The sequence below is a fragment of the Platichthys flesus genome, chromosome 4 (genome assembly GCF_949316205.1).
Source record: "Platichthys flesus chromosome 4, fPlaFle2.1, whole genome shotgun sequence".
Taxonomy (NCBI): domain Eukaryota; kingdom Metazoa; phylum Chordata; class Actinopteri; order Pleuronectiformes; family Pleuronectidae; genus Platichthys; species Platichthys flesus.
In genome coordinates this window covers 7,884,248-7,912,160 of record NC_084948.1, presented here as the reverse complement: position 1 = coordinate 7,912,160, position 27,913 = coordinate 7,884,248, and the positions used below count along the sequence as shown (strand labels likewise).

General features: G+C 43.5%; 1 protein-coding gene across 1 annotated transcript; it reads left to right on the top strand.

Annotated features, from left to right (window-relative positions):
- Positions 1–362: 362 nt before the first annotated feature.
- LOC133951626 (large neutral amino acids transporter small subunit 4-like) lies at positions 363–27,710 on the top strand. The gene is made up of 14 exons (XM_062385673.1): positions 363–510; positions 3,805–4,028; positions 11,281–11,485; positions 11,582–11,637; positions 11,892–11,968; positions 18,848–18,940; positions 19,104–19,237; positions 19,679–19,890; positions 22,426–22,569; positions 23,014–23,140; positions 23,240–23,372; positions 23,685–23,758; positions 24,468–24,591; positions 24,714–27,710. Exons 2-14 carry the CDS (start codon positions 3,869–3,871, stop codon positions 24,873–24,875), a joined length of 1,701 nt encoding a protein of 566 aa, XP_062241657.1. The 5' UTR covers positions 363–510; positions 3,805–3,868; the 3' UTR covers positions 24,876–27,710.
- Positions 27,711–27,913: the final 203 nt, after the last annotated feature.

The window sequence follows — 27,913 nt, the reverse complement described above, 5'->3', positions numbered from 1 at the left end:
GTTAGCTAAAGTTTTAAGTCTAAGTTTCTTTCTTCTATTTTTTTTGTATGTCATAGTTTCATTTTTCAATCCATTTTTCTGTTGTTACATTCAATAGATTGTTTTATTTTCTAAATAAAAGCCATTTGCTCCCGTGATGATCAGCTGCCTGTGTCCTCACCCTTTGCTGAACTGCTTTCTCAACGGTGTGCTTTTCTTCTTCTTTCTTGGTATTGAGACACAACACACATGTAGAATATTGGAAGCGCTGTGATTGGCTGCGGCTGGTCTCTAGCTCAGCCACGGACCAATGGGGAGGCGCTGGTGTTTGTGCGCCGCTTCTCTTCGCTGCTATAAAGTCCAGCAGCAATGAGGAATGAGGTTAGATATAAGAGGAGTTAGAGAAATCACGGAGAGACGTGTCTCTGGGTGCGAGCTGCCTGAGCCGCTCTGTGTGTCTGCCGTCGAGGGACATCCTGCTCAGGGATCTGACTGAGGCCGGAGCCGCTGCTGCTGAATCCGCACTTACAGGTAGGGAGGATGCTCCGCTGCTGCTGCTGCTGCTGCTGCTGCTGGAAGTGGAGGTGGGGGAGAAGAGGGAGGCTGAGTCATGAATGTGGCGGAGAAGCAATCACCATAACCCTGGGTCACAGTCACTGCATCTCGTCCAGATCCCGCTGTCTGTCTTTGTCTGCAACAGCCTGCGACCAACTTCACAAGCTGCGGTGTGTTTGCACAAAGTCCCGATCGTACGTGTGCGTGTGATCAGATCAGATGTGTCACACTTGTCTGATCACTTCTTTATCCCCACGCAGGTTTTGATCATATACTGTATATATAAGGTTTTGAATCGTGGATTGTAAAAACATCCATGGAATAAAGCAGAGGGACAGAGGTGTTGTGTTGTCAGTGTGTGTCTTTGTCTCAGCAGCGGGTCGGTGATTCCCCGACTGTTGTTGATGCTGAACAGCTGAGCGCCACTTGCGGAGCTGTGCGTGAAGCAGCTGGGATACAAAGCAGCTATAATCCTGGAAACGAGAGGCGTCGACTTCAAAATAAAAGCAGCCACAAATACTTTTTTGTCAGTTCGTTGGTGTAGTGTCCCGGGGTTAAAATTGTATCAGCGGTGAAAGATGTATTCACACATTCAGTAAAGTACAAATAAATTCACCAAAATATACTAAGTTAGAACAAAGTGGCAACAAATAAGAGAAAACTATATCAGCACATAATTAAATACAAAGCACAATACACCTCATAGAACAGCTCAAACAACAGGCAAACTGTGTGGCCTGGTGAGGCAGATGCAGCTGTATTGGTATATTAGCCGCACACTGTCTGGCGAAATAGGTAACATCAACCACCATGTGAGCGCTGGCACGTCGTGTTCCCCATTTCACTAGATTTTGTTGGACTGGTTATTCAGTTTGATACTGCATTAGCATTGCTAAGAGTTTATAATCAAGAGCCCACAACCAAATCAAAACAGCTTTGTTAGCATTAACTCAAGTTAGCATTACTTAGATTAGGACATAATTATTCAATAGCTCTTAGTCTTCAAACTTTAAGTTTTAGTCGACCTAAATGCACGATTAAGCTAACTTAGTGAAGTTAAAGGTCAGGGTGGCTGGGGGGGGGGCAGCCTCACCATTTCATTTACTGAAATTCACTCCTGAGAAGTCAAAGCCAGGTGCAGAGTTTAGAGTAGAAAGTAAAGAGTTAATACATTTACACTTAGAGATTTGATTTAAGGACACTTCCTATGGCACTCTGGTTTGAGACCAACTATGTGTCAACTTAGAGTTAAATATAAGAGTTTTGACTCCAGAGTGTAATTAGCTCAACGTTTGCTCAATTTTGCTCAACCCCGAAAGTATAATACTCTCTCACTGATGGACAGATACATGAAAAAGATCTTAAGTACAGTACCTTAGTCAATGTACTTTGTTACGTCCCACATCCGTTCGATTTTTTCCAGTGACTGTAATCGCTACCTGTCACTACATCTATCATTACTATTGCCATGGCTGCTACCTTCATCTCTTTTAGAAGTTTTCTTGTTTAAAGCATTGATTCACCTCCCCATTTATGTCAGATGCTGTCTTGTCTAATGAATGTGGTAGATATATTTCGTTAGAAACTCTTGGTGATGGTTTGGCGCAGTTAAGGCTATTGTTATTTGTGAATATGGATTTTACAAATACATTTTGACTGATGATTGATTGAACGATCAATAATCCGTTTTGTTATGATTGCATTTATATAAAGTTAGTAAAGGCTCAATATTTGCTTAGAAGTCTATTCTCACTTACAAAACTGCAGCGAAATCCCTCCTATCCACTTTTATTTTGAAATGAGTCACCGGAACAGCTGTGTGTTGCTCTCGCTGATTTATCACCTTGACAGGGAGGAGGATGGAGACGCAAATTGTGTTGGGGGGGTTGATGATGAGGAGGAGGAGGTGATTTCAGTCCAGTTCAGACCAGTTTCAGCTCTGCTCATCGTTCACCGCAATATAGTTGTTATTCTTATTGTTCTCAGTGTGATGATGATGAGGGTGAACAGAATGAGATCTGATTGACTGATGAGATGTGAGGAAAGTGGAGTGAGCTGCTGCAGGAAGAGTGGGTTGTCCTCTGCAGCTCTGTAACACAGGAGTGACATGAAGTTCCTGCGCTGACGAAAACAACAACAAATTGCTTTCAAACAACACACACTTGCACACAGCAGCTGGAATACAATAAAATAGAAATATGGCATTAACTCCTATTCATGTCATATGTTTGTGTGACATTTCTCACATTACGCAATACAATATCTCATACTCTATTTCCTTGTTATAATTACGTTTTTTTATTTACAAAATAAATTGTGTGAATGTGTTTTTATTATTCACAAATCCTTCAAATTACACAATACTGTTTATCAATCAATCTGACTTATACCACAGATCTTTCTTAATTGTTGTGTATTTATATATGTTTAACTCCATCGTGTTGTCCCATGGGTTCGTGTGTAATTACTGCTGCAGCCTCAGTGTTAAGTGACACACACATAATAAACAACAACAAAAACCACACACTCTGTATATGAGCAGAGGAGGCTGCAGCGCGAGCGCTCACAACTAAACCTCGCGCCGCACTGGTTCGAACCGGCTGGAGCTCGTGCTGCCTTCACGTGCAGTGCTGTTTTTTTTCTGTCAACTATAGAAACCATTTTATTCAATAATTTTTTTAAACTATACTGTATTTACACACTCGCTTGAAATGTTGTCTTCGCTCCTTTCATTATATCAGAGGAAAGATCCCTTTAGCAGTTGGGTCGTCCTCACCAAAGTAATGGGAGTTGCTTTGGCATTATTTTATGAGTTTTATGTTGACGTTGAAATTTGTTTTTTAATTCAATTGTGGAATCTAGTTATACCATGGGATTCCCCCAGCCCCCCCACCACACCATCCCAAAACACACTCACACACACACAAAGGACATAAATGCAACATCAACCTCACGTGTAGCAGCTGCATGAGGCATGCCACCAACAGCCAATGGGGGGTGTGCTGTAAAACCCTCTAACCAATTAGATGCCTCAGTGGGCGGGGGTGTTTAATATTTATGTGGGGTTTTTGCCTCAAGGCCTCAGCTGTTGAGTCTGTAGAGTAGACCATCATCAACATCGGGCTGAACAAAGGAGTGTATGTGGTGCAGAGCTCTAAAATGTTAAATGGATACATTCCTATGTTGTACATTATCAAATGCAGAAGTATGAAAACATGAGCACTACTGTTTTATCTGATCACAACCTTGTTTCTGTTCCTCTTGTCCCAGCTGCTCCAGCAGACTCCCTCACCTCCAGTTAGCACAGTGCCCTGCTGCCTCCGACTCAGCTGAGATGGCTCCCACTCTGGCCACAGCTTTCTCCCGCCGCTGGTGGATGGCGGTGACGGCGGTCATAGAGAACCTGCTCTTCTCTGCCGTGCTGCTCGGTTGGGGATCCCTGCTCATCATGCTCAAGTCTGAGGGCTTCTACTCGTACTTGTGTAAAGAACAAGGTGAGTCAGCTTCGCACGGGATGTCACATCTGACAAATTAGGTTTTGGTATGATGTAACTCCAGCTGTGGAGGGGAATACCTCTATTTCACTATATCTATTTGATTCTGGTAAAACCTCTCCTTTCATTAGATTTTCCTTTTCTGCTTCGCAATTGTAGTGGTTCTGACCCAAGTGCTGTTCACTCGAGTGACATCCCTGGAGGAAGTTTGTCAGACTTCCTCCCGAGCCACGAAAACCTTTATTAAGTATTTTTATCTTTCACATCTACAATAGTAGTTCCTAACACAAACAGTGTTTGAGGTTTGAAATAAGTGCATTCCGATCTTTCAAGAAAATTATTTCATACTTATTTCATGTAATAACATTTGCTATCAGACAGGTGACTACATGTGATTAAGTAGAGATAAATACCATATATTCTAGTGCATTAAATTGGTTGATAGAGGCTGAAACTGTCACTGTGAGGCTGCATCCATAGATTCATTTGAAAACGCATTAACGCCTCTATGCCTGACGTCCAAACTGCTCCAGAGGTTTAGAGCTGCTAACTCTGAAAAGAATGTAAACTCTACCGGCTCCATTTCAGTTTGAAAGGTTGGGGTTAGAAACACAGCATGGAGACTCAATTACAAGCGTTGTGGACTCTGTTGTCTTTACCAGCAGCTGTTGTGCAGTTAATTAATTTACTAATACAATTGTTTACAGGAGACAAGATATTATTCAAGCATTCAGTGTCCAGCAGCACATTCATGCCTTCCTCACTACACTCGCACATGCATGCCCGGTATACTTGACAAGGGCATCACATGACATATGTTTTCAGGCGTGTTATTATGCACACGGCTTAAATCGGATACTGACCAAAAACACATTCGTGAACAGAGATTTAGTTTGAAAACAGCATCTTCACACCAAAACCGTGTTGTTGCTGTAGACTTATTCATCACATGCCACATGAGCACCACTCCTTTTAGAGCCGTTGCTCCTGACATGAGGATGTTTGTCATGCATAGAAGCTGCAAGTAGCTCATCTCAGGAGCAATCAGGCCTGTTAGCTGTCAGAGTTTTTGTATGGGATGCTAATTGGTCGATAGTGCTTGTCGACGCCCTGGGTGTCCTTTCAGCAGATTGATGTAACACTCAGGATTATTACACTGTGAGTGGGTGTGGTGAGATTAAGGAGATTGAAAGACACACAAACAACTGGTTCTCTAAAAAAAACTGTGCTCAGGCTTCACTTTAAAACCCACCTGCATATTCTGCAGCTCTTATTAACTTTGCTTAGGTGTTATTTTCTCTGTGACCTTCGAAAGAATCAACTGCTTGTGTATGAGCTAACACACTGGATTCACATTGATCCAACAATGGGGAGATCCTTGAGGAAAACAAGTCAATAAGCCAGCGGCAGGCGGACTGGATGCAAGATTGAAAAGCAGCTGTGAAGTGCTGCTGCACAACGAGTGAAGAGGACGATCAGTTTAGTGTGGTTGTCCTTGACTCTCTGTGATCAATAGGTGATGCATAGAGCTGGTGCACTCACCAGCTCATTATTAGTTTGTGCTGTTTTCTGTCAGAGTATCACTTCAGTTTGGGCAAAAGCTAAGTCAGATGAGGACATTTGCTTCCTCCAGAGAGTGATGTGGTAGCAAATCCTGTAAAAAACAACAACAACAACAACAACAACATAGTAAAAGCCCACTTCATCATCACCAGTGGGTGTTTGGGTCGTCTTCACTGCCAGGAGCAGAAGGATGGGTGAATGAGACCATTCATCCATTCTCCACAGTGAAGACTGCTTTCCGTGTCTTTGATCCTCTCATCGTCTTTGTCTGTGTTTTCCCTCTGTCGGTCTCAGAGGAGCTGCGATCAAAGCCCTGCAGGGTTCATTTGTGCTTCTGATGGTGGTTTGATCGCTCTCACAGATTCATTAGATCTATCACATGACATTGTCTGAGGACACCGCCGCCATTGTGATTATGTTTCCAGAGCGCAAAACATTACTGTAGGGCTGTAGGAAGTCTGTCTCACTGATTATTTTCTCTCCTGAAAGACCACAAACGAGGATGCACTGTTGGTTCCTTGAAGGCAACCTGTGGATCTGATTGGATTAGGTTCAGATATCGCTTTAGAGAAGACAGACGTCTGCAGACATGAATTCTGAGCAGGACAATGGAAAATGTCCAGGCGTTCAGGCGAGGGGTGGCGCCTGGAAGAGCAAGCAGGGGACAGGACATGATATGTTGCAAGACATAACATGTGTTTTTATTTACAGCCCCAGTTCCTGTGTTTATCACCAATAGCTCTCAAATCTTGTCTCTCCAAGTTGACACCTTGGAGACACCGTCTTCTAAAAATAGCAAAAAACACTTAAACAGCCTAGTCAAGTTTACATTGTGCAGAAGTTGGTAGAAATATGAGGCGTGTCCAATTCTATTCTAAGAAGAGATCAGTTCATATTTGTCAATATTCCATCTTAAGAAGATACCAACATTTAAAACAGTTATTGGTGGCTGTTAAGAGATGTCCCACTGTAATGCGAGTGATGAGGGACAGAATTTAGCTTTAAAATGTGAAGCTGTCAGAAAGGCATATTTGAAAGTTCCTCTTATTAAAGTTTTTTCCGTCCAGATTACGTCTTCTATACACCCTGTAACATGCATCGTCTGAATGCTCTGTGAGTTTAAACAAGGGGACAGTGTGACACACAGTTTAGGTCAGGCCCAATGCATGCTGGTAGTGTATGAAGGTTAGTGAGTTCTTTGTTCCCCTTTATTGAGGCTTTGTTGCCTCTACATGCAAGTTAACAGCACGGTAAAAGGGAAGACAATGTAGCAAATGATTCATCTAGAATGGTAGTCGATCACAATAAAGAAAGTGGGTGAAGATGACATCAAATGTTTGAGATGTGTTGTTCGACCACAACCGTCAAGAGAAGCTTCATTGCTCCTTTATCATTGATTCTCCGAGTGTGTGCATTCTCCATGGGAGCCTCTCACCAAACATTATTATATACACAGAAAACCAATACTGCATTTATGGTTTCTCACGCTTAATAAAGTTACTTTCTTTTAATTAATATCCATCTGTACACGAAAAGTACTTATTTACTTACTTAAATAGTAAATTAATAGGGATAGATTATAAGGAATTCCATGCAACATAATGATTAAAATAAATGAAGCACTACCATCCATCCTCCCTAATCACAACCTGGCACCTCACATTACCCACAATGCAACTGGACCTCTGATAGTTTGGTCTGCGTGGGCTGTGTAGCTTCAAGCAGAGCTGAGGAATGAGCTACTGTAGGTCCAGTAATAATACTGTTTTCTTACTCCAGCACAACATTTAATTCATCAACATATCTCCAGCCTCAAATAACCACAATATGTTTTTTACAAAATGTTTCCACGTATGCATTACTATTTGCTAAGAGCTGTAAACAGGTAGCCTGGATGCCAGACGAACTTAGCCCCGCCCACAACATTTTTTGGTCGGGCAGTTCTGACTAGAATTGTGAGTCGGACAACGTCAGGCTAGTAAACAGGTCTTTTAACTCAGCGTACTGAGAAGGCAATCAGGGGAGTGAGCTGGCCAGTCTACCACACTTCAGCACTTTGCAAAGTTTGTGCAGTGTTTGGCTGAGGAAACAAAACACCGTCCTAGAGTGTGGCGAGGAATTCCACCAAGTGGCACGACCCATGATTTACAGCCAGATAACAGCAATTTTCCTGTTACCACAGAGCGGCCATATAGGCTCATAGGAGGGAGGAGAGAGTGGGTTTTTTAGACTCATAATATGGATTATTATGACTACAGTACATACAACGTTTGAAATAGCTGCATTTTTTATTTGCACATATAACGTTTCTATGTTAGTGACGCTCTCCCACAGTTAGCTTGTGGTTTCCCTGGTGGTGTGAAGTGTCACAGCGTTTGTGTGTGTGTGTGTTTGCCTCACTCAGGATAAAGAAAGAAAGAACCGTACATTTCCTCATCTCGCTCATTTACTGCTCTCACATCTCTCTGGTGCTTTCACTGAGGTGTCCCTCTTTGAAAGCTCCAGGCTCAGTTTGCTCAGTCACTTGTATCTGCTCAGCAGTGTGAACAGCGTGTCCAGCATTCCTTAATGGAAGAAAACACAGTGTAGAAGATGACCTCTTCATACAATAGTGGCTTATGTAATGAGCCACAAATCACAAGCTAAATGTTATCTGATCATACCTGGATGAGGTTTGTTTATTGTAGGAAGCAACAGGATAACTCCTTTAAGATCTCCGGTGATGACTCTTCTGTAGGTCATTATTTCTAGATGCTGATAGTTATGTGAAGTTATGTGGTTTAGATATCTCCAGGTGAGCTAAGGGACAACTCTGAATGCAGGAAAAGAACATTGAGCTGATTGACAGAAAGGTAGAGGGGAGTCTGCTTACCATCAGCTGTATAGGAGACAAGAGAAGGTAGCGGCTTGAATAAACTGGAATTTGGTGAAACATACACACTGGAAAGCATTTGACCTTACAGTGTTGACACAAAACACCCTCAGACAAATAGCAGGTGTACATTCATCAGGGAGGACTTTTCAAAGAAGACTAAGTCAGCCTTTACGCCCTCGGGTGTGTTTGCCCCCATGTGTGTTTGTGTGCTCAGGGCTCTTACCTGTGTTGACCCAAGTTTGCTGCAGCCATTTGATTAGTCAGCAGTCAAGGCCACTGGTGGACAGATGCTGTTACCTTCTGCTAGTCCAACAGTCAGCACTTAGTGCTCCAATACACCTCAAATACCCGCCGGGGGGGCTGAGCGAGCAATCCACTTATCGGCACAAAGATCTGATCTCAAAGGGCGTCTGAAATCTGTGCCCTTATTTTTGACTTTTTAGCCACAGTAAAACTTCCATCCAAAGTGTATGGATGGAAGTTTAATAAGCAGCTTTCAAACATTTGGATAGACTCCTGACATTCTACGGAATGTATGTGAGAACTCCGATGTCCCAGTGAGCGGCTCTGGACCTTTCTGTGGAGTTTCTCCTGCCATCAGATTTTCCTTTTCTCTTTCAAACTTGTAGTGATCTGACCCAACTGATGCTGACCCGAGTGACATCATCAGAGGCAGTATGTCACCTGCAGGTTTACATTTATGGTTGATAGTGACACGTCTGGAACATTAGATTGAGTCCCACTGAATTTGCTGAACACTAATCCTATCCTCACAGGATGAACTGTAAAAAGATAATCAAACATTTTTCAAGACACTTATATTATACTACTCCTCCTACTGGTCACAATGAGGCATTCATATTAACTCATAACATGTGAATCGGGTCAACATGGATGACAAATTTGAACTCCAGCAAAACTGCTCAGGAAGATTCAATAGAATCAAACAGATATTGAATCAACCTTGGGGTAAAATATTTCTCATCTGCAACTGTTCTATTGATTTGCCCTATAATTAAGATGTACTTGAATAAAATGCAGCACAATAGAGGAGGGGAATCTCAGTGATTATACAGCTCTGCATCCTCGTGTTAAATCCAACTGGTCCTTCAGCAGTCTGTTTTTAATGTTCTGCTGCTCCAGTGTCCTCACCTCCCTCTGAGTATGAAGTCACTGTAGTCATCTGAGGTTCCCCAGGCCATGTTACCTTTCATCTATTTACATCCTCACAGGCCACACCGGCCTGCAGTACGATGCAATTAATATATGACATAATAACTCCCTGTTGACTCTCCAAATTCTCTTCATGCTTAACCAGGAGATCCGCACCCCTCCTCCCCTTTACCTTAAGCTGGGTCAGTAGAGGCCCTATAATCAACATCACACAGCCCTTTAAGGACAAAGGCAAAGCCGTGTTTATTAGATGCGTAGGAACTCTAGCTGCTGTTGACAACTTGAAAAGTCTGATGACTAAGTAGTTTATAGCTCCCTCCCTCCTCCACACATCAAACATGTGATAGCTGCCTCTATTATTTTCCTGGCAGTTTAACGCAAAACAAGTCAAGATGAGCTGAGGAGTTGTTGTCCCGCTCTCTCTCTGTCTGTCTGTCTGTTATTAGTACCAGAGGCAGCCGTCCACTGGAGCTGATAGACAAAAATAGACTTCACATTAACCCAGTGGACTGTGTTTACCAGGCAGACTGAGTGACACTGTTTCAGATTTCCCCAGTGCCGAGCGGGGGGTTCACTTGTGACTATTTCTGGAGGCTGTTTACTCTCTATTGTGTTGTTTTCCCCTCAAGTCTGTTGCCTTGACCTTTAATAAGAATGCTGGCTTTCGCTCAGCAGCTCAGCTCCAACAGAGGGAGGGGCAAACCTAGACCCCTGAACAAGTCAACAGGTTCTCCTTTGGTGTGGTTTTTCCTCATCATCATCATAACTGTAAAAGTTGAAAAAGTTTAACGATGAAACCATTTCGAGCATCACATGTAAAACGGTCATATACAGAATAGCCACTCTCATAGTGTATATATTGGATTATTAGCATTGCTAATGCATTTTAATGTGTTAGTAATAGATTTATGTTTATCAAAACAATGCATCATAGTCCTCATACAGATCATACGTTGTGTGGTGACTGCAGCCATGCTACAGTCACTGTGAGGATGTAGTGAGCTACTCCTGGTTTGAGCCAAACGTCAGCTTTACAGTGATGATATCCGTGCAGTCGCTTGCCAGGTGGAGGGTCTGTGCTCCGTAGAAAAACCATTTGAGCTTTTAAACAACATTGACACGCCTCTCCAATTTTTGCATAATAATAAAACGCATAGTGCACATGAATAATTTAAATGAATACATACCTGTGTTGACTAGATAGTATGGTATTGGAAGCCTGTGAGAGTGCCCAGTTTGCAAGTGATGAAAGTATAACATCTGACAAGTTCACATTAAAATGTGAATGGGTTAAATGTTGTTAGGTGTTAACCAGGCCAACACTTTTTAAACTAGCACCAAAAACAACATGCAACTGATGGGAATGTTGCAAGTTTAGCAGGAGTAAGTCCCAATTTGGACTTGAATGAGTCATAAGTCATAACTTAGGAGTCATAAGTTGTCATGTGGGAACCTTGACTGTCTTTTCAAATGTCTGTGGCATTCAACTACTGTAGCTACATAACACCTCTGGATATATAATGAAACACACTGGAAATACTGGTCAACTTCGTGTTTATTAAGGCTTTTAAATACAAAAAATGACCCCTCTGCATCCTGATTCTGATGTCTTTCCCTCTCTCATTTGTTTGGATTATCCAGAAAACACATCAAGCCTCATCTTCGCCAATAACTCCACCCCAGCTGAAGAGTACCTGGAAATGAATGGCTGGTCCATCTGCAAGGACCAGGATGAGATGCTGAACCTGGCCTTCACTGTGGGCTCCTTCCTGCTGTCGGCCATCACTCTGCCCATGGGCATCGTCATGGACAAATATGGACCACGGAAACTGAGACTTCTGGGCAGGTGAGGCTGGATAAGAAAACACACAATGTGTTTCAGGCAGCCGCGGTCTGTTTGGTTTGCTCATCACCTTCCTCTTATTCTTCTGTGTGTTCTCAGTGCCTGCTTCGCCTTTTCCTGCCTCCTCATCGCCTACGGAGCCAGTGATCCCAACAGTACGTATCTTTACTCATGTCCTAGCTCACACGTGAATTAAATGGCATCATCATGTCCAATCAGCTAAGAATCCTCACACATTGCTCTCAGTCATGTGCTTTTGCAGGTGAGCATTTATCAAACAACACATAAACAGCGGCTCATGCAGTGCAATTGTGCACTCATATCCAACAGATGCAATGAGTAGTACCCGTCTTGAGTCAGCAGAGTCGCCTCATCTGACCGTGTCACTGATTCAATCTTTATTCTGCAGATCTGTCCATATTGATCTTCTTTGCTTTGGCGCTGAACGGGTTTGGAGGCATGTGCATGACCTTCACTTCTCTCACGGTGAGTAACAAAACTTGTGGATGATCAGCAAAAATGTTGCCAAACTGTTTCGCTTCAAATAAGGAGGAACATGCTAGACAAAAATAGATGTCAGATACTTTCAAAAAAGTACATTTCTGTTTGCCAACATGTCCACAAGTGACCTAGATTAAAAAGTCATTTATTAGCAGTAATCCCGATAACAAGTCGAGGAGAATACTCAAATTTAAGATACTAGTAGTTATATCCCCACAGACCGAGTATAAGATAAGGTGAGATAGATATATTAGAATAAATAATAAATAAATGAAATGAGGAAAAACACATTTCCACAGTAGCCATTTGGCAAGATTTATAGAAACCTAGTTTGTTAGGACATGAGTTTGAATAAAAAAAAAAGCCACTTTCTGTTGTGACAAACTAATAAAGGTTCAGAAAAGGAAAGAATAACAAAATATCTCCTAGAACAGGAGACAAATAAGACTGTATCCATGTATTATTGGAGGAGGAAAGATAAAGTGAAAAGATGGCTGGGCAGACTAGACGACAGGCAGAAAGGGATGAGCGCATTGCAGAGGAGGAGAGGATTGAGGGATGGAGAGAGCCAGTGGACAGGATGATCTCATCAGTCGGAGAAAGTGCTGCATCACAAGAGAGTACGAGAGTACGAGAGAGAGAGAGAGAGAGAGAGAGAGAGAGAGAGAGAGAGAGAGAGAGAGAGAGAGAGAGAGAGAGAGAGAGAGAGAGAGAGAGAGAGAGAGAGAGAGAGAGAGAGAGAGAGAGAGAGAGAGAGAGAGAGAGAGAGAGAGAGAGAGAGAGAGAGAGAGAGAGAGAGAGAGAGAGAGAGAGAGAGAGATTAGTAATTTTTTATTTACTCCCACAATGCTAAAAAAAACCTCCTCATTACTGTTTAATCTCCAAAAAGACATTTGTGTCGACATGTGGAATGTTTTTGTTATTGACAATGCAAGTCTCCAGAAGTTTTGTTCTTTAACAGCACAATCGAGTGTTTGCTGCTACAGATTCTACCCCCAAGAAATGGGTCGCATCCATGACATCAAAGATGAAGTTGAAAATGCATGTGTCGACCTTTTTCACGAGTGTTGTGTGACGCCTCAGCAGTCTGTTGTTTTATCTTAAAACGCAGCGAGAGCAGAGACAGGCTGTCACTGAAGACACAAACAGGAAGTAGCGACAGAGGAACTCAGTGTGTGTGCGTGCGTCCACCCCACCCATGCTTTGCAGTTTCCTTTTTCTCCTGCCAACTGGGACCCTGTCTGACTACCCCCCCGCCCTAACCGGTTTCCCAGTCTTTAGTCTCAGCCTTGTTGTTTTGGTCTGCTCAAGTGTCAGTTGCTCTAGATCAGCAAGGCTGGACCTGCAGCCAACTTCCCAACATATGTAATGCGGCGTGTGCACACACGCAGGAGCGTGTGTCTTACTGTATGTCAGCGTGTGTCTGTGTGTTCCACTGTGTGTTGTTTTAGCTGTGGAGCACCTGAAAACACTCAGTAAGCTGAGCTCCCTGCAGGCCTCAACAAATGTTTAATTTATGCCTCTGCATCAGAGTATGTGTGTGTGTGTGTCAGTGTGTGAGTGTGTGCTAGAGCTAAGTTCTGTTGTGTGTCTGACATGTTGGAGCTTTTCCTCTTCCCTGCCCTTTCCTGAGACTCTGGGTCAGGGGTTGTCACTGAGGAAAACAAGTATTTTAAGTAAACTGTAACCTTTTTCCTGAGAGGGAGGGAAAGCTCTGACGCGGCATCTCAGACAGCTTGAAACTCCTCAGGTCAATGTGTCCCACCCAACTCGCCAAGTGGGCTCATGAGACTAGAACTAGATAGCCCTGTGTTTCTGTCCTTCTGTTCACTGACGAGCGTACATCGGACTCGACCCCTCTATCTTTTGTAAAACACCTCCTCTTTATCTTCCTCTGCTTCACTTCCTCATTCTCTCCTGTGGATGCACACTCAGCACTCACTGTTCCAGCGATGTGAAAACAGGGAGTGAGGTGGAGGAGGGGGAGGTGGTCTTCATTCCTCCCATTCAGAATTATGAACAGCTTCATGTTACAGAAGGGGACAGTATGCCAGTGCCCCCTCTTCCTATATATCCATACATACGCAGCATATATATCCACACCCACTCATGAAGCTCCTCCTCTTGTTCTTCATCCTGGTGGCTGCACGTGCTGCAGCCCCCTCTGCTTCCTGGGTTTGGTTTCCTCGACCGAGTCTGTGCTAACTGACCAAATCTACTTTCTGTCTGAAGCCCTTTGTGTTTTATTTAATACTCTCTGTCACTTTTCCAGCAGTTGGTCTTATAACATTGTAATGTACCTTTTAGCTGATTGGCTGATCATGTTCAGATTCCCTGCTTGAAACTGTAAACAATTTGGCCATCGATTCAGGTTTCAGTTGAGGAATCTAAATGCTCTGGATATTTTCTTCTTGATGAATGGGCATCTAACTTTAATGCTTAAGGAAAAAAAACTAGGAGTGATGTCTTGTGAAATTGAAAATGTGTGAAGTGCACACACAGCACTTCGTTCTGAGATCAGGCTGAGGGCTATTTTTTTTACCATGGAGGAGATAGCAGGGGGAGATGGAAAAGGGACAGTACAGGCTCTGTTAACTGCATGTGACCACATGAAATGAAGGGACCAAAGGGAGGAGAACGAGGAAAGAAGGGTTGAATGAATGTCAAAGGTCAGGAGTCGCTCTGTAATATGAGATTGGAGCGGCTGAGACACAGCAGCCGTTACTGATATCAGGCTCATGGGGATGAGGCTCTGTGTACTGTTGTGAATCTGGCGGCAGGCGGTTCCATGTGGCTGCTGCACGGATCAAATTTGTAGACACGAATGGTTGAAAACACTTGTTCAGAGACGTCTCCGCCCTTATTCCTGGTGGAAACACTCATGTTCACTGGTTTCAGACCAAAATATATGAAGTTCAGTCATAAAAAAAGCATAAGACTTCTAATAAGAGGGAGCAAAACATGAGGTCAGCGCGATGGAGGTATGCAGTTTGTCAGCTGGTGTTTGCTAATCTTGCTGCCTTGTTTATGTGCTCTGATGGATGGGAGTCCTATCCCGTGCGTCAGGACAGGACCGGTCCGAGCTGGTTCTCAGTGGTCCAGCAGCAGGCAGCTGAAGTTTCCACTTGCTGCAGCAGACGCTCTTCCTTCTTTCATTCCTCTGTTCTTTCCTCTCAGATGCCTTGGTCCCGTTTCCTCTTTTTTGGTCTCAATCCCCCCTCCCTGTCTGACTTTAGGCTCAGCATGTTTTCTCGCCCCCTGCGCCTCTTTGTCGGCCCCCACTTGACCTTTTCCTTAGTCATTTCAGCACTCTTCATCAGAATCTGAACCTCATGTGTCTTATATATGATGTGAAAAGGGCGGCGGAGCCAAAAAGTTTTCAGGCACAGGGGAATCTGTACAGCAAGAAGCAGAGGTGGTTGGAGACTAGAGGGATTTGATAAGAAACTAAAGTTTAGGGTGTTTGTATTGTTCCAGACTAAACCTGTTGAACATCTTATTAGTTTCATGACATGTCTCCAATGAAGAGATAAGTTTAAAAACAAGTCAGAGGCTGCATGACAACCTGCTGAGATATCATCACCAAGCAACTGTGATAATTATAAAGACGTGGGGCACAGTCTGTGCACTAATAGATATCCAGGTACCTGGATACTCTGCAAACAAAGCCCTTCATTCGAAATGTCTTTGTGTCCCAGGAGACCTTGTAATCGTTTGTTTTGTTATTGCAACAGATGCCTGCACACAACACCCCCCCCACACACCCCCACCCCCGACGCCCACCCACCCCTATGCCCCCGTCAACGAACCCTGATCTCTTATCTCCAGGTGACTGCTCTGAAGCAAAAAATAGCCCTTCAGTGGCTGTCCAAACACCGAGCCCATCTGTGTGTGTACCTTGCTGCTCGGTGCATGGATACACGGCGACCACAGAGCTAACAAAGCAGTTATTGAGGAATAGAAGCAATAATAGAGTCAATGGTGGGTGAGCGTCATAGTCCTGAAGAGGTGTCTACTCACAGAACTCCTCTCTGTCTGTTCCTTCACCATTTCCTTGAACAGTGATTCTGATATTTGTGATGTAATTGGTATCGAGAGGCGTGTGCAGGTTGATAGGAATGTTTAAGGCGGTTTAGCAAATGTTATAGGTGAGGCAATTTCCAAAATAAACATTTGAAATGCTTCTGATCACATGCCACACTCCAGCGTCTGAGAAACAAAGGCAATACATTGTTTTTTATGGTTACAAAATCTGCCGAAAATCTGGAGGAACATTTGGACGACACTTTACAGGGATTGGGATTGTTTTAAAAACACAAACCATTTTCAGATATGAACCCCGAGGATATGCCTCAGTTTGCCTTTCACATATACTCAACTCAGCTGAAGATTCTCTGCTCAGACGTGTTCACAACAACAGAGAAATCTTCAGGTGAGGGGGGGTGCAGCTGAAACAGGATGTAATTCATTAATTCTGCTCCGGGGATCACATGTTATTGTTTACAGCGTTATTTGAAAGATTACCTCTATGAGCAAGCATATGTTCGTGACATATTTCATGGCAGTACAAGTATTCATGTCTTGTGGCCGTGAACACGTGAAGCCACAGCAGGTTCTTTGCCCTCCAGCGTTTAACAGTCACACACTTATACTTGTCTGCCTAACTGATGATTTATTGACTCCAGCAACTGAAAAGCCGTTATCTGTCACTCGTCAAGCGGGACAGCTGCTCCTCCCATCAACTAGATCCCTCACACTTTATCCTGACGACTCCTGACTCATTAATCTCAACTTCTTCTTTCATGATAAGCTGTCCGGACTGGTTTGTGTGGTTTCTGGGGAAATGGTTTTCTAAGCAGACGTCTGTGACTCAGGCCTGGCAACTAAGAAAAACTTACAATGTGATGCAAGCGCTCCAACACAACAATGCTTAGCTCAGTATCATCACAAGGACTAGACATGTTTTTTTTGGATGTGGTTTTTCGGTTCTCACAATGAACTGTTTTTCCTGCTGCTCACCTGTGCACTGTGGCTTCTTCCTGATGAACCCATTGACCTAATAAACAAGACAGGGTGTATCAGTGGTTGAGACTGAGGTGAATGATGAATGGTCACTACAGAGGCCTCTTTCCTTTGGATTGGAACTAAATAACTGGAATTTGTTTAGATGAACAAATTTCTGAGAAAATGTTCGAAAAGAACTTCGTTAATCAATTATTTTTAGATTGAAAACTCTTTGGTTGTATTATAGTCTGGACAGGTAGAAACTGAGACGTTTGGAAATTATGACAGACACTCACAGCCTCTTGCTGATTGGGTCTTAGTCTGGAGAGATTGTTTTAGTTGGAAAATGTATGGATATGGGCTAAACTGTTGTTATTCTTATTTTTGGCTGCATTTTGTAGTATAAAGCTCTTGGCCAATATGTCTGGTTCTGTTGAGTAAGTCTCCTGTTCCCACAAAAATAGCCTCACTATCTCTAGCCAGATAGAAACACCTTTTCTGATCCACTCTCCTTCCAATAACAATTTCCATACGGTCCCTTATGACCCCAAAGCTCAGGTCTTTTTGAAAATGTTTGCTATTCACAGAGCTCAGACTGGACATGGGAAAAAAAAAATGCACCATCATCACAGCCTGAAGGAAAAGGAAGTGAGAGAGCAACAGTAGAGGATCTGAACCTGTTGACTCTGCACAGATATCATGAGTTGGCCTAGATTTGTCATAACCACATCAGGTCTGCTGAGCTGGGCACAGACTTAGCTGCTCGCCTCTCGACTGCCAGTCCTGAAATACAAGAGTTAATGAAATTAAGAAGGGGGGGGGGGCTTGTTATTTTGGATTTGCCATAGCGATTTGGTAGCTCACCTTTGGTCCAATTATCCGGGGAGTGACGTCTGTGTGTTGGGTAAGAGGGTTCAGCCATCTAACTAACAAGCTGCTCCCCTGTGGTGAGCACAGTGGCTGGATGGACAGGCTGACGAGGGGACCGGAGAGAATTCTTCGAGGAATTTTGCAGCTTATGACCCATAATAATGTTCCACCCTAATTTGTCACCCCCTTCCCCCACTCCTTCTCCAGGGAATCACTTCACTCATTGTTGATTTGAGGACAAACATAATTATGAGTCGTTAAGCCATGTTCATTTCACTTTTCTTTTTTCAGTGTCAGTTTTGACACTTTGTTTTGACTTCATGCCTGAGGAAAGCTGTTTACACTTTGGAGTAGCCTTGTGAAGAACATCGTGTACTCTGGTTTCCAGTCAAGGGTTGAGCGTCATTGTGCAAGACGACTCTCTGGCTGTTCTGTCTCTGCACCACATTAAAGCTCAGAACAAAAACAACTGTGCGAGAAGCAGGTTGCTGCAGGCCGCACTGGTTGCACTTTGTGGTGAAGAGCCTTTAGCGAATAATGTTGAGCACTAGGGTGAGGTGTTTGTCTTTGTTCGATTTTGTGGACTAAGGAGAATACAAGTGTGAGTGTGAAATGCCACACTAATGTAAACAAGGTCACCTTTGAGTGACCTTGTTTACCTTGTTTTGTAACACTACCTGTCTTCTCTTTAAAGCTGTATGGTTTGGTTCTGTCAGCAGAAGTGGCTATCTATACATAATGCAGTGGCCTTGACAACTTTTTGGTCTTCAAAAGAAACTTCCAGTGTGTGCGTCACTTAGTTGTGTTATAAAGTTGAAAACAGATTTTTATCGGAGCGGCCTCAGTCCATGGTGTTTCACACTTCGGGTGTCAGAAACAGGTCATGACTGTAGGCTGTTTAATTTTTTTGGGACATTGTGTGTTTATGTTTTCACTGTGTATCATGTTTCAGTCTGTTAATTTGTTTTCCACTTTCTTCTGTTTCCGTAGCTCCCCAGCATGTTTGGAGACCTGAGGTCGACCTTCATCGCCCTGATGATCGGATCCTACGCCTCCTCCGCTGTCACCTTCCCTGGTATTAAGGTGAGGTCGTTTGAACATAATCTGATTTTCCATCTGCTGAAAATATATTCAATCATCGGTCCTCAGCCGTCACAAGGAGGAGGACCTGATTCAAAGATGATGCTCGTACCTGAACTCTAGAAGTATAACTACTTCATTATGTTTTTTGGGTGCCTGCCTGTAGGTGATCTATGATCTGGGTGCCACTTTTGTCTCCATCCTAATGGTTTGGGCCGGCTGTGCCTGCCTCGTCTTCCTCAACTGCTTCATCAACTGGCCTCTGGAACCTTTCCCCGGCCCGGAGGACATGGATTACACGTAAGTTAAAATACACAATATGAATTTGTGTAGCCTCCATCAAGTATTGTTAAGTGTTCCTTGCTAAGCTCTGGTTCTACTTGCTGTAAATGGATTCTGACTGAGCCCAGTCAGCCTATATTCTCCACAGAGATCACTGTACGAGCACACACACGTACAGGATGCTCACACACTCGTGCACAGTAAATCCCAGAGTAATGCAGCAGAGGCCATAGACAGGAAAGACCATAAATCCAGAAGATCAAATAGCTTTGCTCTGGTTCACCTGGATCTTTCTTTTCTCTTTTCTCTCCCCCCCCCCCCCCCCTCTCTATCTGCTGATGTTTTCTTTTCCTTCCCTCATGTGTTCCCTATTCTGTTTTCATACCCAACATTGAATTTGTTTTCTCCACTGCTGACTGTCATCTTTCATCTTGTTGTCTCCTGCTGTCGTCTCCTCAGGGTGAAGGTCAAGTTCAGCTGGCTGGGCTTCGACCACAAGATCACCGGGAAGCAGTTTTATCGGCAGGTAACCACCGTGGGTCGCCGCCTCAGTGTCGGCAACTCCATGAAGCAGCAGCACCACCAGCCCAAAGACCTGGCCACGCAGGAAGGCAACAAGCTGTGCCTGTCCACCGTGGACCTGGAGGTGAAGTGCAAGTCCGAGCTGGAGAGTAAGTCTAAAACACAAGCTCATACCTAAAAGCTCCCATAATGCCACTGTTGTCTGTGTAAAAATCCAAATAGCCACACAGAGCTTTTCAAAAATTGAGTCTTTAGGCAGTGCTAATATTGGTTGTGGCCCCTTTTCTGAACTTATGAATATTCATCCAAGCCTCTCAAAAGACAATCTGCTGCTTTACTCACTGAATGGGAGATCTGCTCTGTATTCTGACTCCGTGACAAACAACAGCTTTCCAGACAACAGTCCATCCCACAGGAGATTAGCGGCATACTTCCAGGCCGGACCTACATCTGCTAACACAAGCTCCCCTGACACTCCATAATGTCACTTAATTGGCCCTTTACCTCTGCTGGTTGTCACACTGAGGTCACGATGCTCACTGTTCGAGGGGCGGGGGGTTTTCTGGTTGCCCTCTTCTTGGTCTCTTTGGTACCAAACAGACCGTGGAATCAGTTTGGACCCTGTTCTTAGAAAAGCTGCTCGGCTGCTGTGTGGCATCCTGGCAGGGAGCTCTCGAGGAGCATTGTTGTAGGTTGAAGTGTCAAGCCAGTGTGTGTGTGTGCGCAAGTGTGCGTGCCTGTGTGTGCCTGTGTGTGTCAGGAACCTCATGGTTGGTTTCATAACAACTGGACATGTTCCGTCTGTCAGGAGCTTTACAGAGGCCCATATTACATCCTCTCCCACAAACCTGCTTCCATTGCGTCTGTCAATATTTCACTGATACTTCATTTTTATCACCACTAGCAAACATACATCCTGACCGTGTAACGACAGTGTAACCACAGTGTACGACAGTGTACTAGTTTGATATGTAACTACATCTCAAGCCAGTATGAAGGCAGTCAGGGAGGAATTTAATTCCACTCGATAGTTTTGATTTTTATGTCAAAACAAAATAGAAACTGAATATTTGTTAGCTTTAATTTCCAAACCTATTCTTTCATGTTTTTTTTGGGTATTATTTTATTGTGTCATGGCTCCTATGCATTATGGCTTCTATTGCCTTGATCAATGCAGTAATATGATAGAACCCCCGTTAAAAGGAATCTTAATTCCCACCTCAGGATGAGTTGTAATTACTTGGTTTTTCGCTAAACTAAGATCAAGGTCAATATAAATAGAGGGCGGTGTGGCCTAGTGGTTAGAGTGGTGGCTCTCCAACAAGAAGATTGCCGGTTCAAACCCCACTCTATCCCATCTGCATGCCGAAGTGTCCTTGGCAAGATACTGAACCCCTAAATGGCCCCTCATAAATGTTGAGTGTATTAATTGTAAGTCGCTTTGGACAAAAGCGTCAACCAAATGACATGGAATATAAATATAATACCTGCTACAGACCGTTTTCTCACAATATGCTCTGGTTGTGATATTAATGAGGTAATGAGTGGGTTCAAGTGCTTATGAAAAATCCCAATATTGCCTCACAAGCCTGACCTTTTACAGAACAACTCCCTTCATTAAGCTTCACATCGATAACTGTTGTTCTGGGTAATAAACCCGTCTGCTCCATCTGTGCACCGGCCATATATTGGTTTGTCCAGTTCTTGGCCAGATGGGCAGTTGTGTCCTTTTCCATTTATATTCACAACTTTGATTAATGATCAACTTTACCCAGAACCCCCCCCCAGATTACACAACTTCTCATGCGGGCTAAGACTTGTTACCGTGGCACCAGAGTGCAACTGGGAATATTTAGATGACAATCTCTTCCCCTCTTCCCTAACAGCACTCTGGGGGGAAGAACAGCAGTGTAGCTTTCCATCGTGTGAGGTGTTTAGAAAGGGAGATGTGATAGAAGATGTCCTGCAGGATCAGAAACATGTGCGTCTGTATATTGCGCAGGAAAATGCTCTGCTGCTGTTTCACCTGCACACTGCAGAAACATTTCGTTTTCTGTCCCAATGTAAAGACCTTTGAGGAGATACTTATACTTTTTATTTTGTTCTATGTTTTCTGTGTTTTCTGTGTCATGCGCACAGAAGTGTTCAACCCTGATGGGTTTATAGGACACAAAAAGTAAAGTTGCAGAGCTCCATTAATTAGTTTAACAGCTCGGTCTTGAACAAGAAATGTTGCCTCCTTTCCCAAGCTTTGGAAAAAGAATCTGCTATAACAGGTCTTAAAAATCCTCCAACCAAACGTAATCAACACAAATGGATTTCATTTCACCAATAATACTGAAAATCCTTACAATTTCAACAGGGCCTCTCACCATTCGGTGCTCGGGCCCTAATAAGAACATCCCTTATGTCTTCATACACAGGACGGAAAAACTAAATATTTACCTCCTTCTCGATTTCGCAATGCTAACACACCCAGTAATTGTGAACTCTGGGATATGCTGTTAATTTTAAATGAAATATCACTGTATCTTATAGAAGCAGTTGAGAAAAGCTCTGTGCAGGAAAAATAATTATCTCTGATCAACATCATTTAAATTACTGATTGATCTCTGTGTGGTATGAACCGGTTTGGTGGAGCTCTGACGCCAATGACCTCCTCTCTCTCTCCTCCTCCTCTGCAGCTCAGACCTTCATGAAAAGTATCTTCAGTCCAATCTTCATGCTGAGCCTCATCACCATGTGCGTGACCCAGCTGCGCCTCATCTTCTACATGGGCGCTATGAACACCATCTTGGATTCCCTGACGGAGGGGGACCTGAGCAAAGGTGTGTGTTGAAGTGGTTTCCAACTGTCATTTAAACACAGGTGGCTTCTGGGAATGGTTCTTCCTGATCTCTAACGTCTGACCACAGACATTTAGCCCACTGTTTGTGTTTTGTCTCTCTGCTAAAAATCCTCTCTCTGCTGCTCTATGCTCGCTAAAAGTGCTCATTGTTAACTCCAGCTCCATCTTTCTTGTACCTGTGCTCTCCGCTCTTTCTCTTTTTCCTGTCATGCTGGCTTCTCGCTGCTGCAGTGGAGAAGATGCAAGTGGGTAAGAGACAAAGATCGAACCACACACAAAACTATGTTCTTGTCTGTGCTTGTGCATTTCCCTCTAAACTCTTCATGCCATTAATTTCATGTGCAAAACCATAGCAAACATTTATATATATAACATAAAAACATGTTAATAACGCCCCCCTCCTCTTTACTTTTGTCTGTCTCAGTGAGTGTTTACACGTCCATCTTTGGTGTGCTCCAGCTTTTGTGTCTGATCACCTCTCCTGTGATTGGCTACGTCATGGACTGGAAACTCAAAGATTGTGAGGACGAGAGTGACAAGCTAGCCAAGAGGTGAGGGTGTATACAGAAAACACTCACATTTTTAAAAAGGTGGAAAAGCAACAGCTGAAAAAACGTCTGACTCTATTTCATTCTCTCCTGTTCCGTCAGGGAGCCTGGTGAGCCCCGCCGCCCTGAGAAATATATACAGAAGATTGCCAATGCCACCAGAGCCTTCATTTTTACCAACCTGCTCCTGGTTTGCTTTGGATTCACCTGCATCGTCCCCAACCTGCCCCTTCAGGTACACAAACACACACAGACACACACCGGTGGAGAATGTTTCTTTGAAAATGTTTGGGTCAGCATGTGTCTCCTCACAGAGCGGTTAACACTGCAGGGACTGTAGAGATGTACATGATGTTCACACAGGAGACGTTCACATGGCAATGCAGCTGCAGATATGTCTCGGTGCTTCAGTGACACCTAGTGGATAGAAGGAGTCATAGCATGTTATTTACTGTTCCTGAATCTCATTTATCAAAGATGGAAGCCATGTCCCAGTAAGGACAGCTGAGCTGGTTCTTAATGGAAGGTGCGTCTTTTTTCTCCTCAGATTCTGTCGTTCGTCCTGCACACGATCGTCAGAGGCTTCATCCACTCGGCAGTCGGAGGCCTCTACGCTGCTGTGTAGGTCTAAAAACACACATTGATAATGTATAAACGACTGAAAGAAATTTGACTAGATAGATAACATGGACGCAAGTATGTGGACAACTGAACATTACACCATTATGTGATTACCTCATTTAAAACTACAGTCATTAATATGCAGTAACAGCCTGACTCATCAAATTTGAAAGAATTTGAGTCTGGACAACTTATCTTAATGTAACTGGCCATGTCAGATAATGTCAGATTAAGTGAGAGAGCCTTTTGACACTAAGTTAAAAGCACATGCTTGTCACCGTAAATCTAAATGTTTGAAAGAAGAAACACGGGCTTCCTCTTACAAATGGATAACGCACCGTTTTTCAATTCAATACACAGCAAAGTTTCATTGCTCGAATTCTACTTTGTTTGGATCGAGCATTGGTTTACTAGTCTATTACTGTATTAGATAACATCACTGAGTTTCTGACTCATTCCATCAATTATAAAGTAGAGTAGTTTTTAGCATTCAGCATTATCCCATAATTGTTAGTTATGATCCAACCCCAAAAAAGTGGTCCCTCATGTCCACATACTTTTGACAATGAAATTTATTTGATTGAGTTTAGCTTAAATTGAAGTGTAGTTCACACAAAGAGTTGATATTCAAAGTATGTACATGTCGAGATCAGTTTAGTCATCATGACTCCTGTTTGAATTTTTCGTCTATGTTGTTTGTCCTCTGCAGGTACCCGTCCTCTCAGTTTGGCAGCCTGACAGGTATGCAGTCTCTGATCAGCGCCCTGTTCGCCCTGCTCCAGCAGCCTCTCTTCATGGCCATGGTGGGACCCCTGGAAGGAGACCCTCTATGGGTAAGATTTGACAAACACTCTCTCTGTCTCTCTTCCAACAGAGAGAGTGCAGTGGAAGATGAGAGAGAGTTTCAGCCGGAGGCTCATATCAGGATCTTGGTCTGACCCTTTTGTCGTTCCAGGTGAACGTGGGCCTGCTGGTGCTGAGCCTGCTGGGATTCTGCCTGCCCCTCTACCTGTTGTGCCACAGCCGCAACCTCCAGCGCCTCAGAGACGAGCGCGACGAGGATCCCAAGATCTATGTCAAGATTAACAATGGCAGCAAGCCCGAGGCCTTCGTCTAGACTGGGAGAAAGAATGGAGCGTTCATACACCAAAAAGAGACAGAGAGAGAGAGGAAGAAGAGAGGGAGGTTATCATGGCCTGGGTGACATTTGTGAAAAATACACGCTGTCTCTCCATTACAACACCCCCCCCCCCCCACACACACACACACACAGACACAAACACACACACACACACACACACACACACACTCACACACACTCACACCTGACATTACACTGCCATATTGCCAGTTGGCCAAACATGACTGCACACCACTGTGACACTGTGACCCCCCCCTCCCCCCGCCCCCCAACCCCCCTCATCTGTTGCATATACACTGTGGGAAGTCTGACACACACATACAAATCCTCTCCAGCCCTACAATGATGTGTGTGTGTGTGTTTGTGTTTGTCCATGTGTGAGTTTGTTCGTGCGTGTGTACCTCTTTAACAGCATCTCTGTATTGAAGAGGAAATCGACTAATGGGAGAAAGAGGAGGCAACTCTGAACTTTTTATTTCATCCCAAATGTATCCTCTCCATCCCTCTTTTCATTTGTATTATGCGCCGTTACACACGTCACTGAAAGTTGACCTTATTATCCTCTGCTGGTCCTTCTTAAAAACCATAAAAGAAGAAGAGAACGACAATACCCGCCAAGCAATATGTGGGAATCTTCAGGGAAACAAATTGTCAGTGACCAGTATTGTGCGAGTAACCATGGCGTAAGCTAGAGTGTAACTTTTGTGACCTCTGCTTCCTGATGGATTATGGTCTAAATTTAAAATCAGCACAAACCAGTGTCAAACAAAGCGGCTGCCTGGTGTCTGTATTATTTTTGACGACTTGAAACATCCTCTGGGATACAAAATAAAAGTATATACACACAAGCGCACACAAACATACACACACACACACACAAGTGGCACCACTGATCCGGACGTCTGCTTCCTCATGCCACTGGAGGGCATTATCTTAATAAGAATTCAGACAGCAGTATTGGTAGCAGTTGAGATTGAAACACACAGTATGACGCACAGATGAATTAGAGAAAAACACAGCCGCAGCAGCAGCTCTGTGTGTGTGTGTGTGTGTGTGTGTGTCTGTGTGTGACATGGTGCAGTGTGAGGAAGTGTCTTCTGATGTTTGATAAACTACACTGCATGATGCCAGTCATGACATGCTGGTCCTTTATTAAACTTTCACTCAGTCAGTAGTGCAGGAACACACTCAGAATGTGAGTAAAGTTGTTGTTCTCTAGGATCATGAATTCCTTTTATATGCGAAATATGTAACCTTTAATTGTTGTTTTCTTTCTTTCTTTTTAAATGTATTTATTGCAATATGATTGCAGATGTACTGTTACATCTGTTTGTACCCTACACATGATCTGAAGATGTGGAGGAGGAGTTATGTTTTTACACTGTCTAGACAGGATGAAGATATTAGATGTAGTGTGTTTTTAAAGGTTGCCTTTGTGTAGAGGTGGAGCCCCCTGTTCTGCTTGCTACACACACGGGTTTTGGAAGTTTTCGATTCGTCGTAGCAATAAGTGCTTCTGTGGGATGCTGGGCAACCCGTTGACTCACAATCACACACACACAAACAGGCGTATAATCACAACGGGTGCTAATTAATCACAGAGATGTGTTTTGTGTTTTTTTGCTTTAAGGAGTAATTTTACCACAAAAGGTAACACAATTGGCATCCATTTTTAGCACACGATTTCAAAAGAACCAATCAAGGTACCATTTCACGTGACTACTTTTCTCTCTGGGGTTTCTGATAGAGATTGTTGATTCTGCACCATAACACACAGTGGAGCCTCTTGAATTCACCAGTGACTGACATAAAGGGACATTAGCTTGAAGAAAGAAGGCTTATAAAGACACATTCAGAACTTTGTTTTTGACTTAAAAGCCCAGGAAGCAGGAGTAGAGAATGATACAGGGGGATAATATTTGCATTCGGATTCAGCCCGCTGACTTCAGACGCCACACAGTGAAGCTCCAGATATTCTCTGCCTGGCAGTTAACTCACAGAGGCACTTCCAAAGACAGCCATGACCCTCAGAGTGCCTCTTCATGAGTAAAGACGGTTGGAGGAGTAGATTCAATGTTGCACACCAAGTCCATTCCTCCTTTCAGTCACGTATCCATCTTTGTGTTCTTTTCATCCACCCATCCATCAGTCCGCGAACAAGTTGTGGGGTGTTCACTGATGGCGGAGCTGAGAGACAAGCCTCTGCTGCCACTGCAGGCCCCCAGTGAATGACTAAGTGAGAAACGAATGGCACATGATGCACTTTAGACCTCAAAAATGGACCTCAGTCATGTATATCTGAATGGCCTGCCCCCCCCCCCCCCCCTGCATCAGACACACAGTGCATGGCTGCTTAGTGGAGATGCATGGTTCAAAGAATGTATACGTAGAGCTTCAGATGTAGACTTATAATTCAGAACATGGGAATGGAAAGATGCTATTATTTTTTTAACTCAGAAACTGCTTAACATGTTCATTATATTGCCTTTATGTGCGTGGACAGTGTGGCAGAGTCTTGTCTCTCGGCTCAGGACCTTTCGTAAATGTGGACATCACCATATCACGACTGTAGGGCGCGTTCATCCTCATTGATCTGCATGGGTTTGATATCCATCTCTAGGATCACAGAGAACTGTATGGAGTCAAATTGGTGCTGGAATGATCTGTTTTCTTGGATGTCAAACATAAAGGAACCATAGTAAAGTAATAGAATATTCTACATTTGGAATAAAACCAAATTCACATTTTTACATTTCTATTCATGTAGAATTTGATGTTGATCTTTGGAAAATAAAATGCAGAAGAAAGTAATGAATCCTCACACAATGCCAGCACAGCATATAAAGAAAATGTAACTTTTATAATTCTAGATCTTTATCAGATATCCTGGTAAACATACATTGATAATATGCAGGAATTCATTACGGCCTTTTGTATTCTTACCTCCGACAAGGTGCTAATGTTTTTAAAATTAAAGGATCAGAATGACGATGAAAAAACATCAAACTGATTTG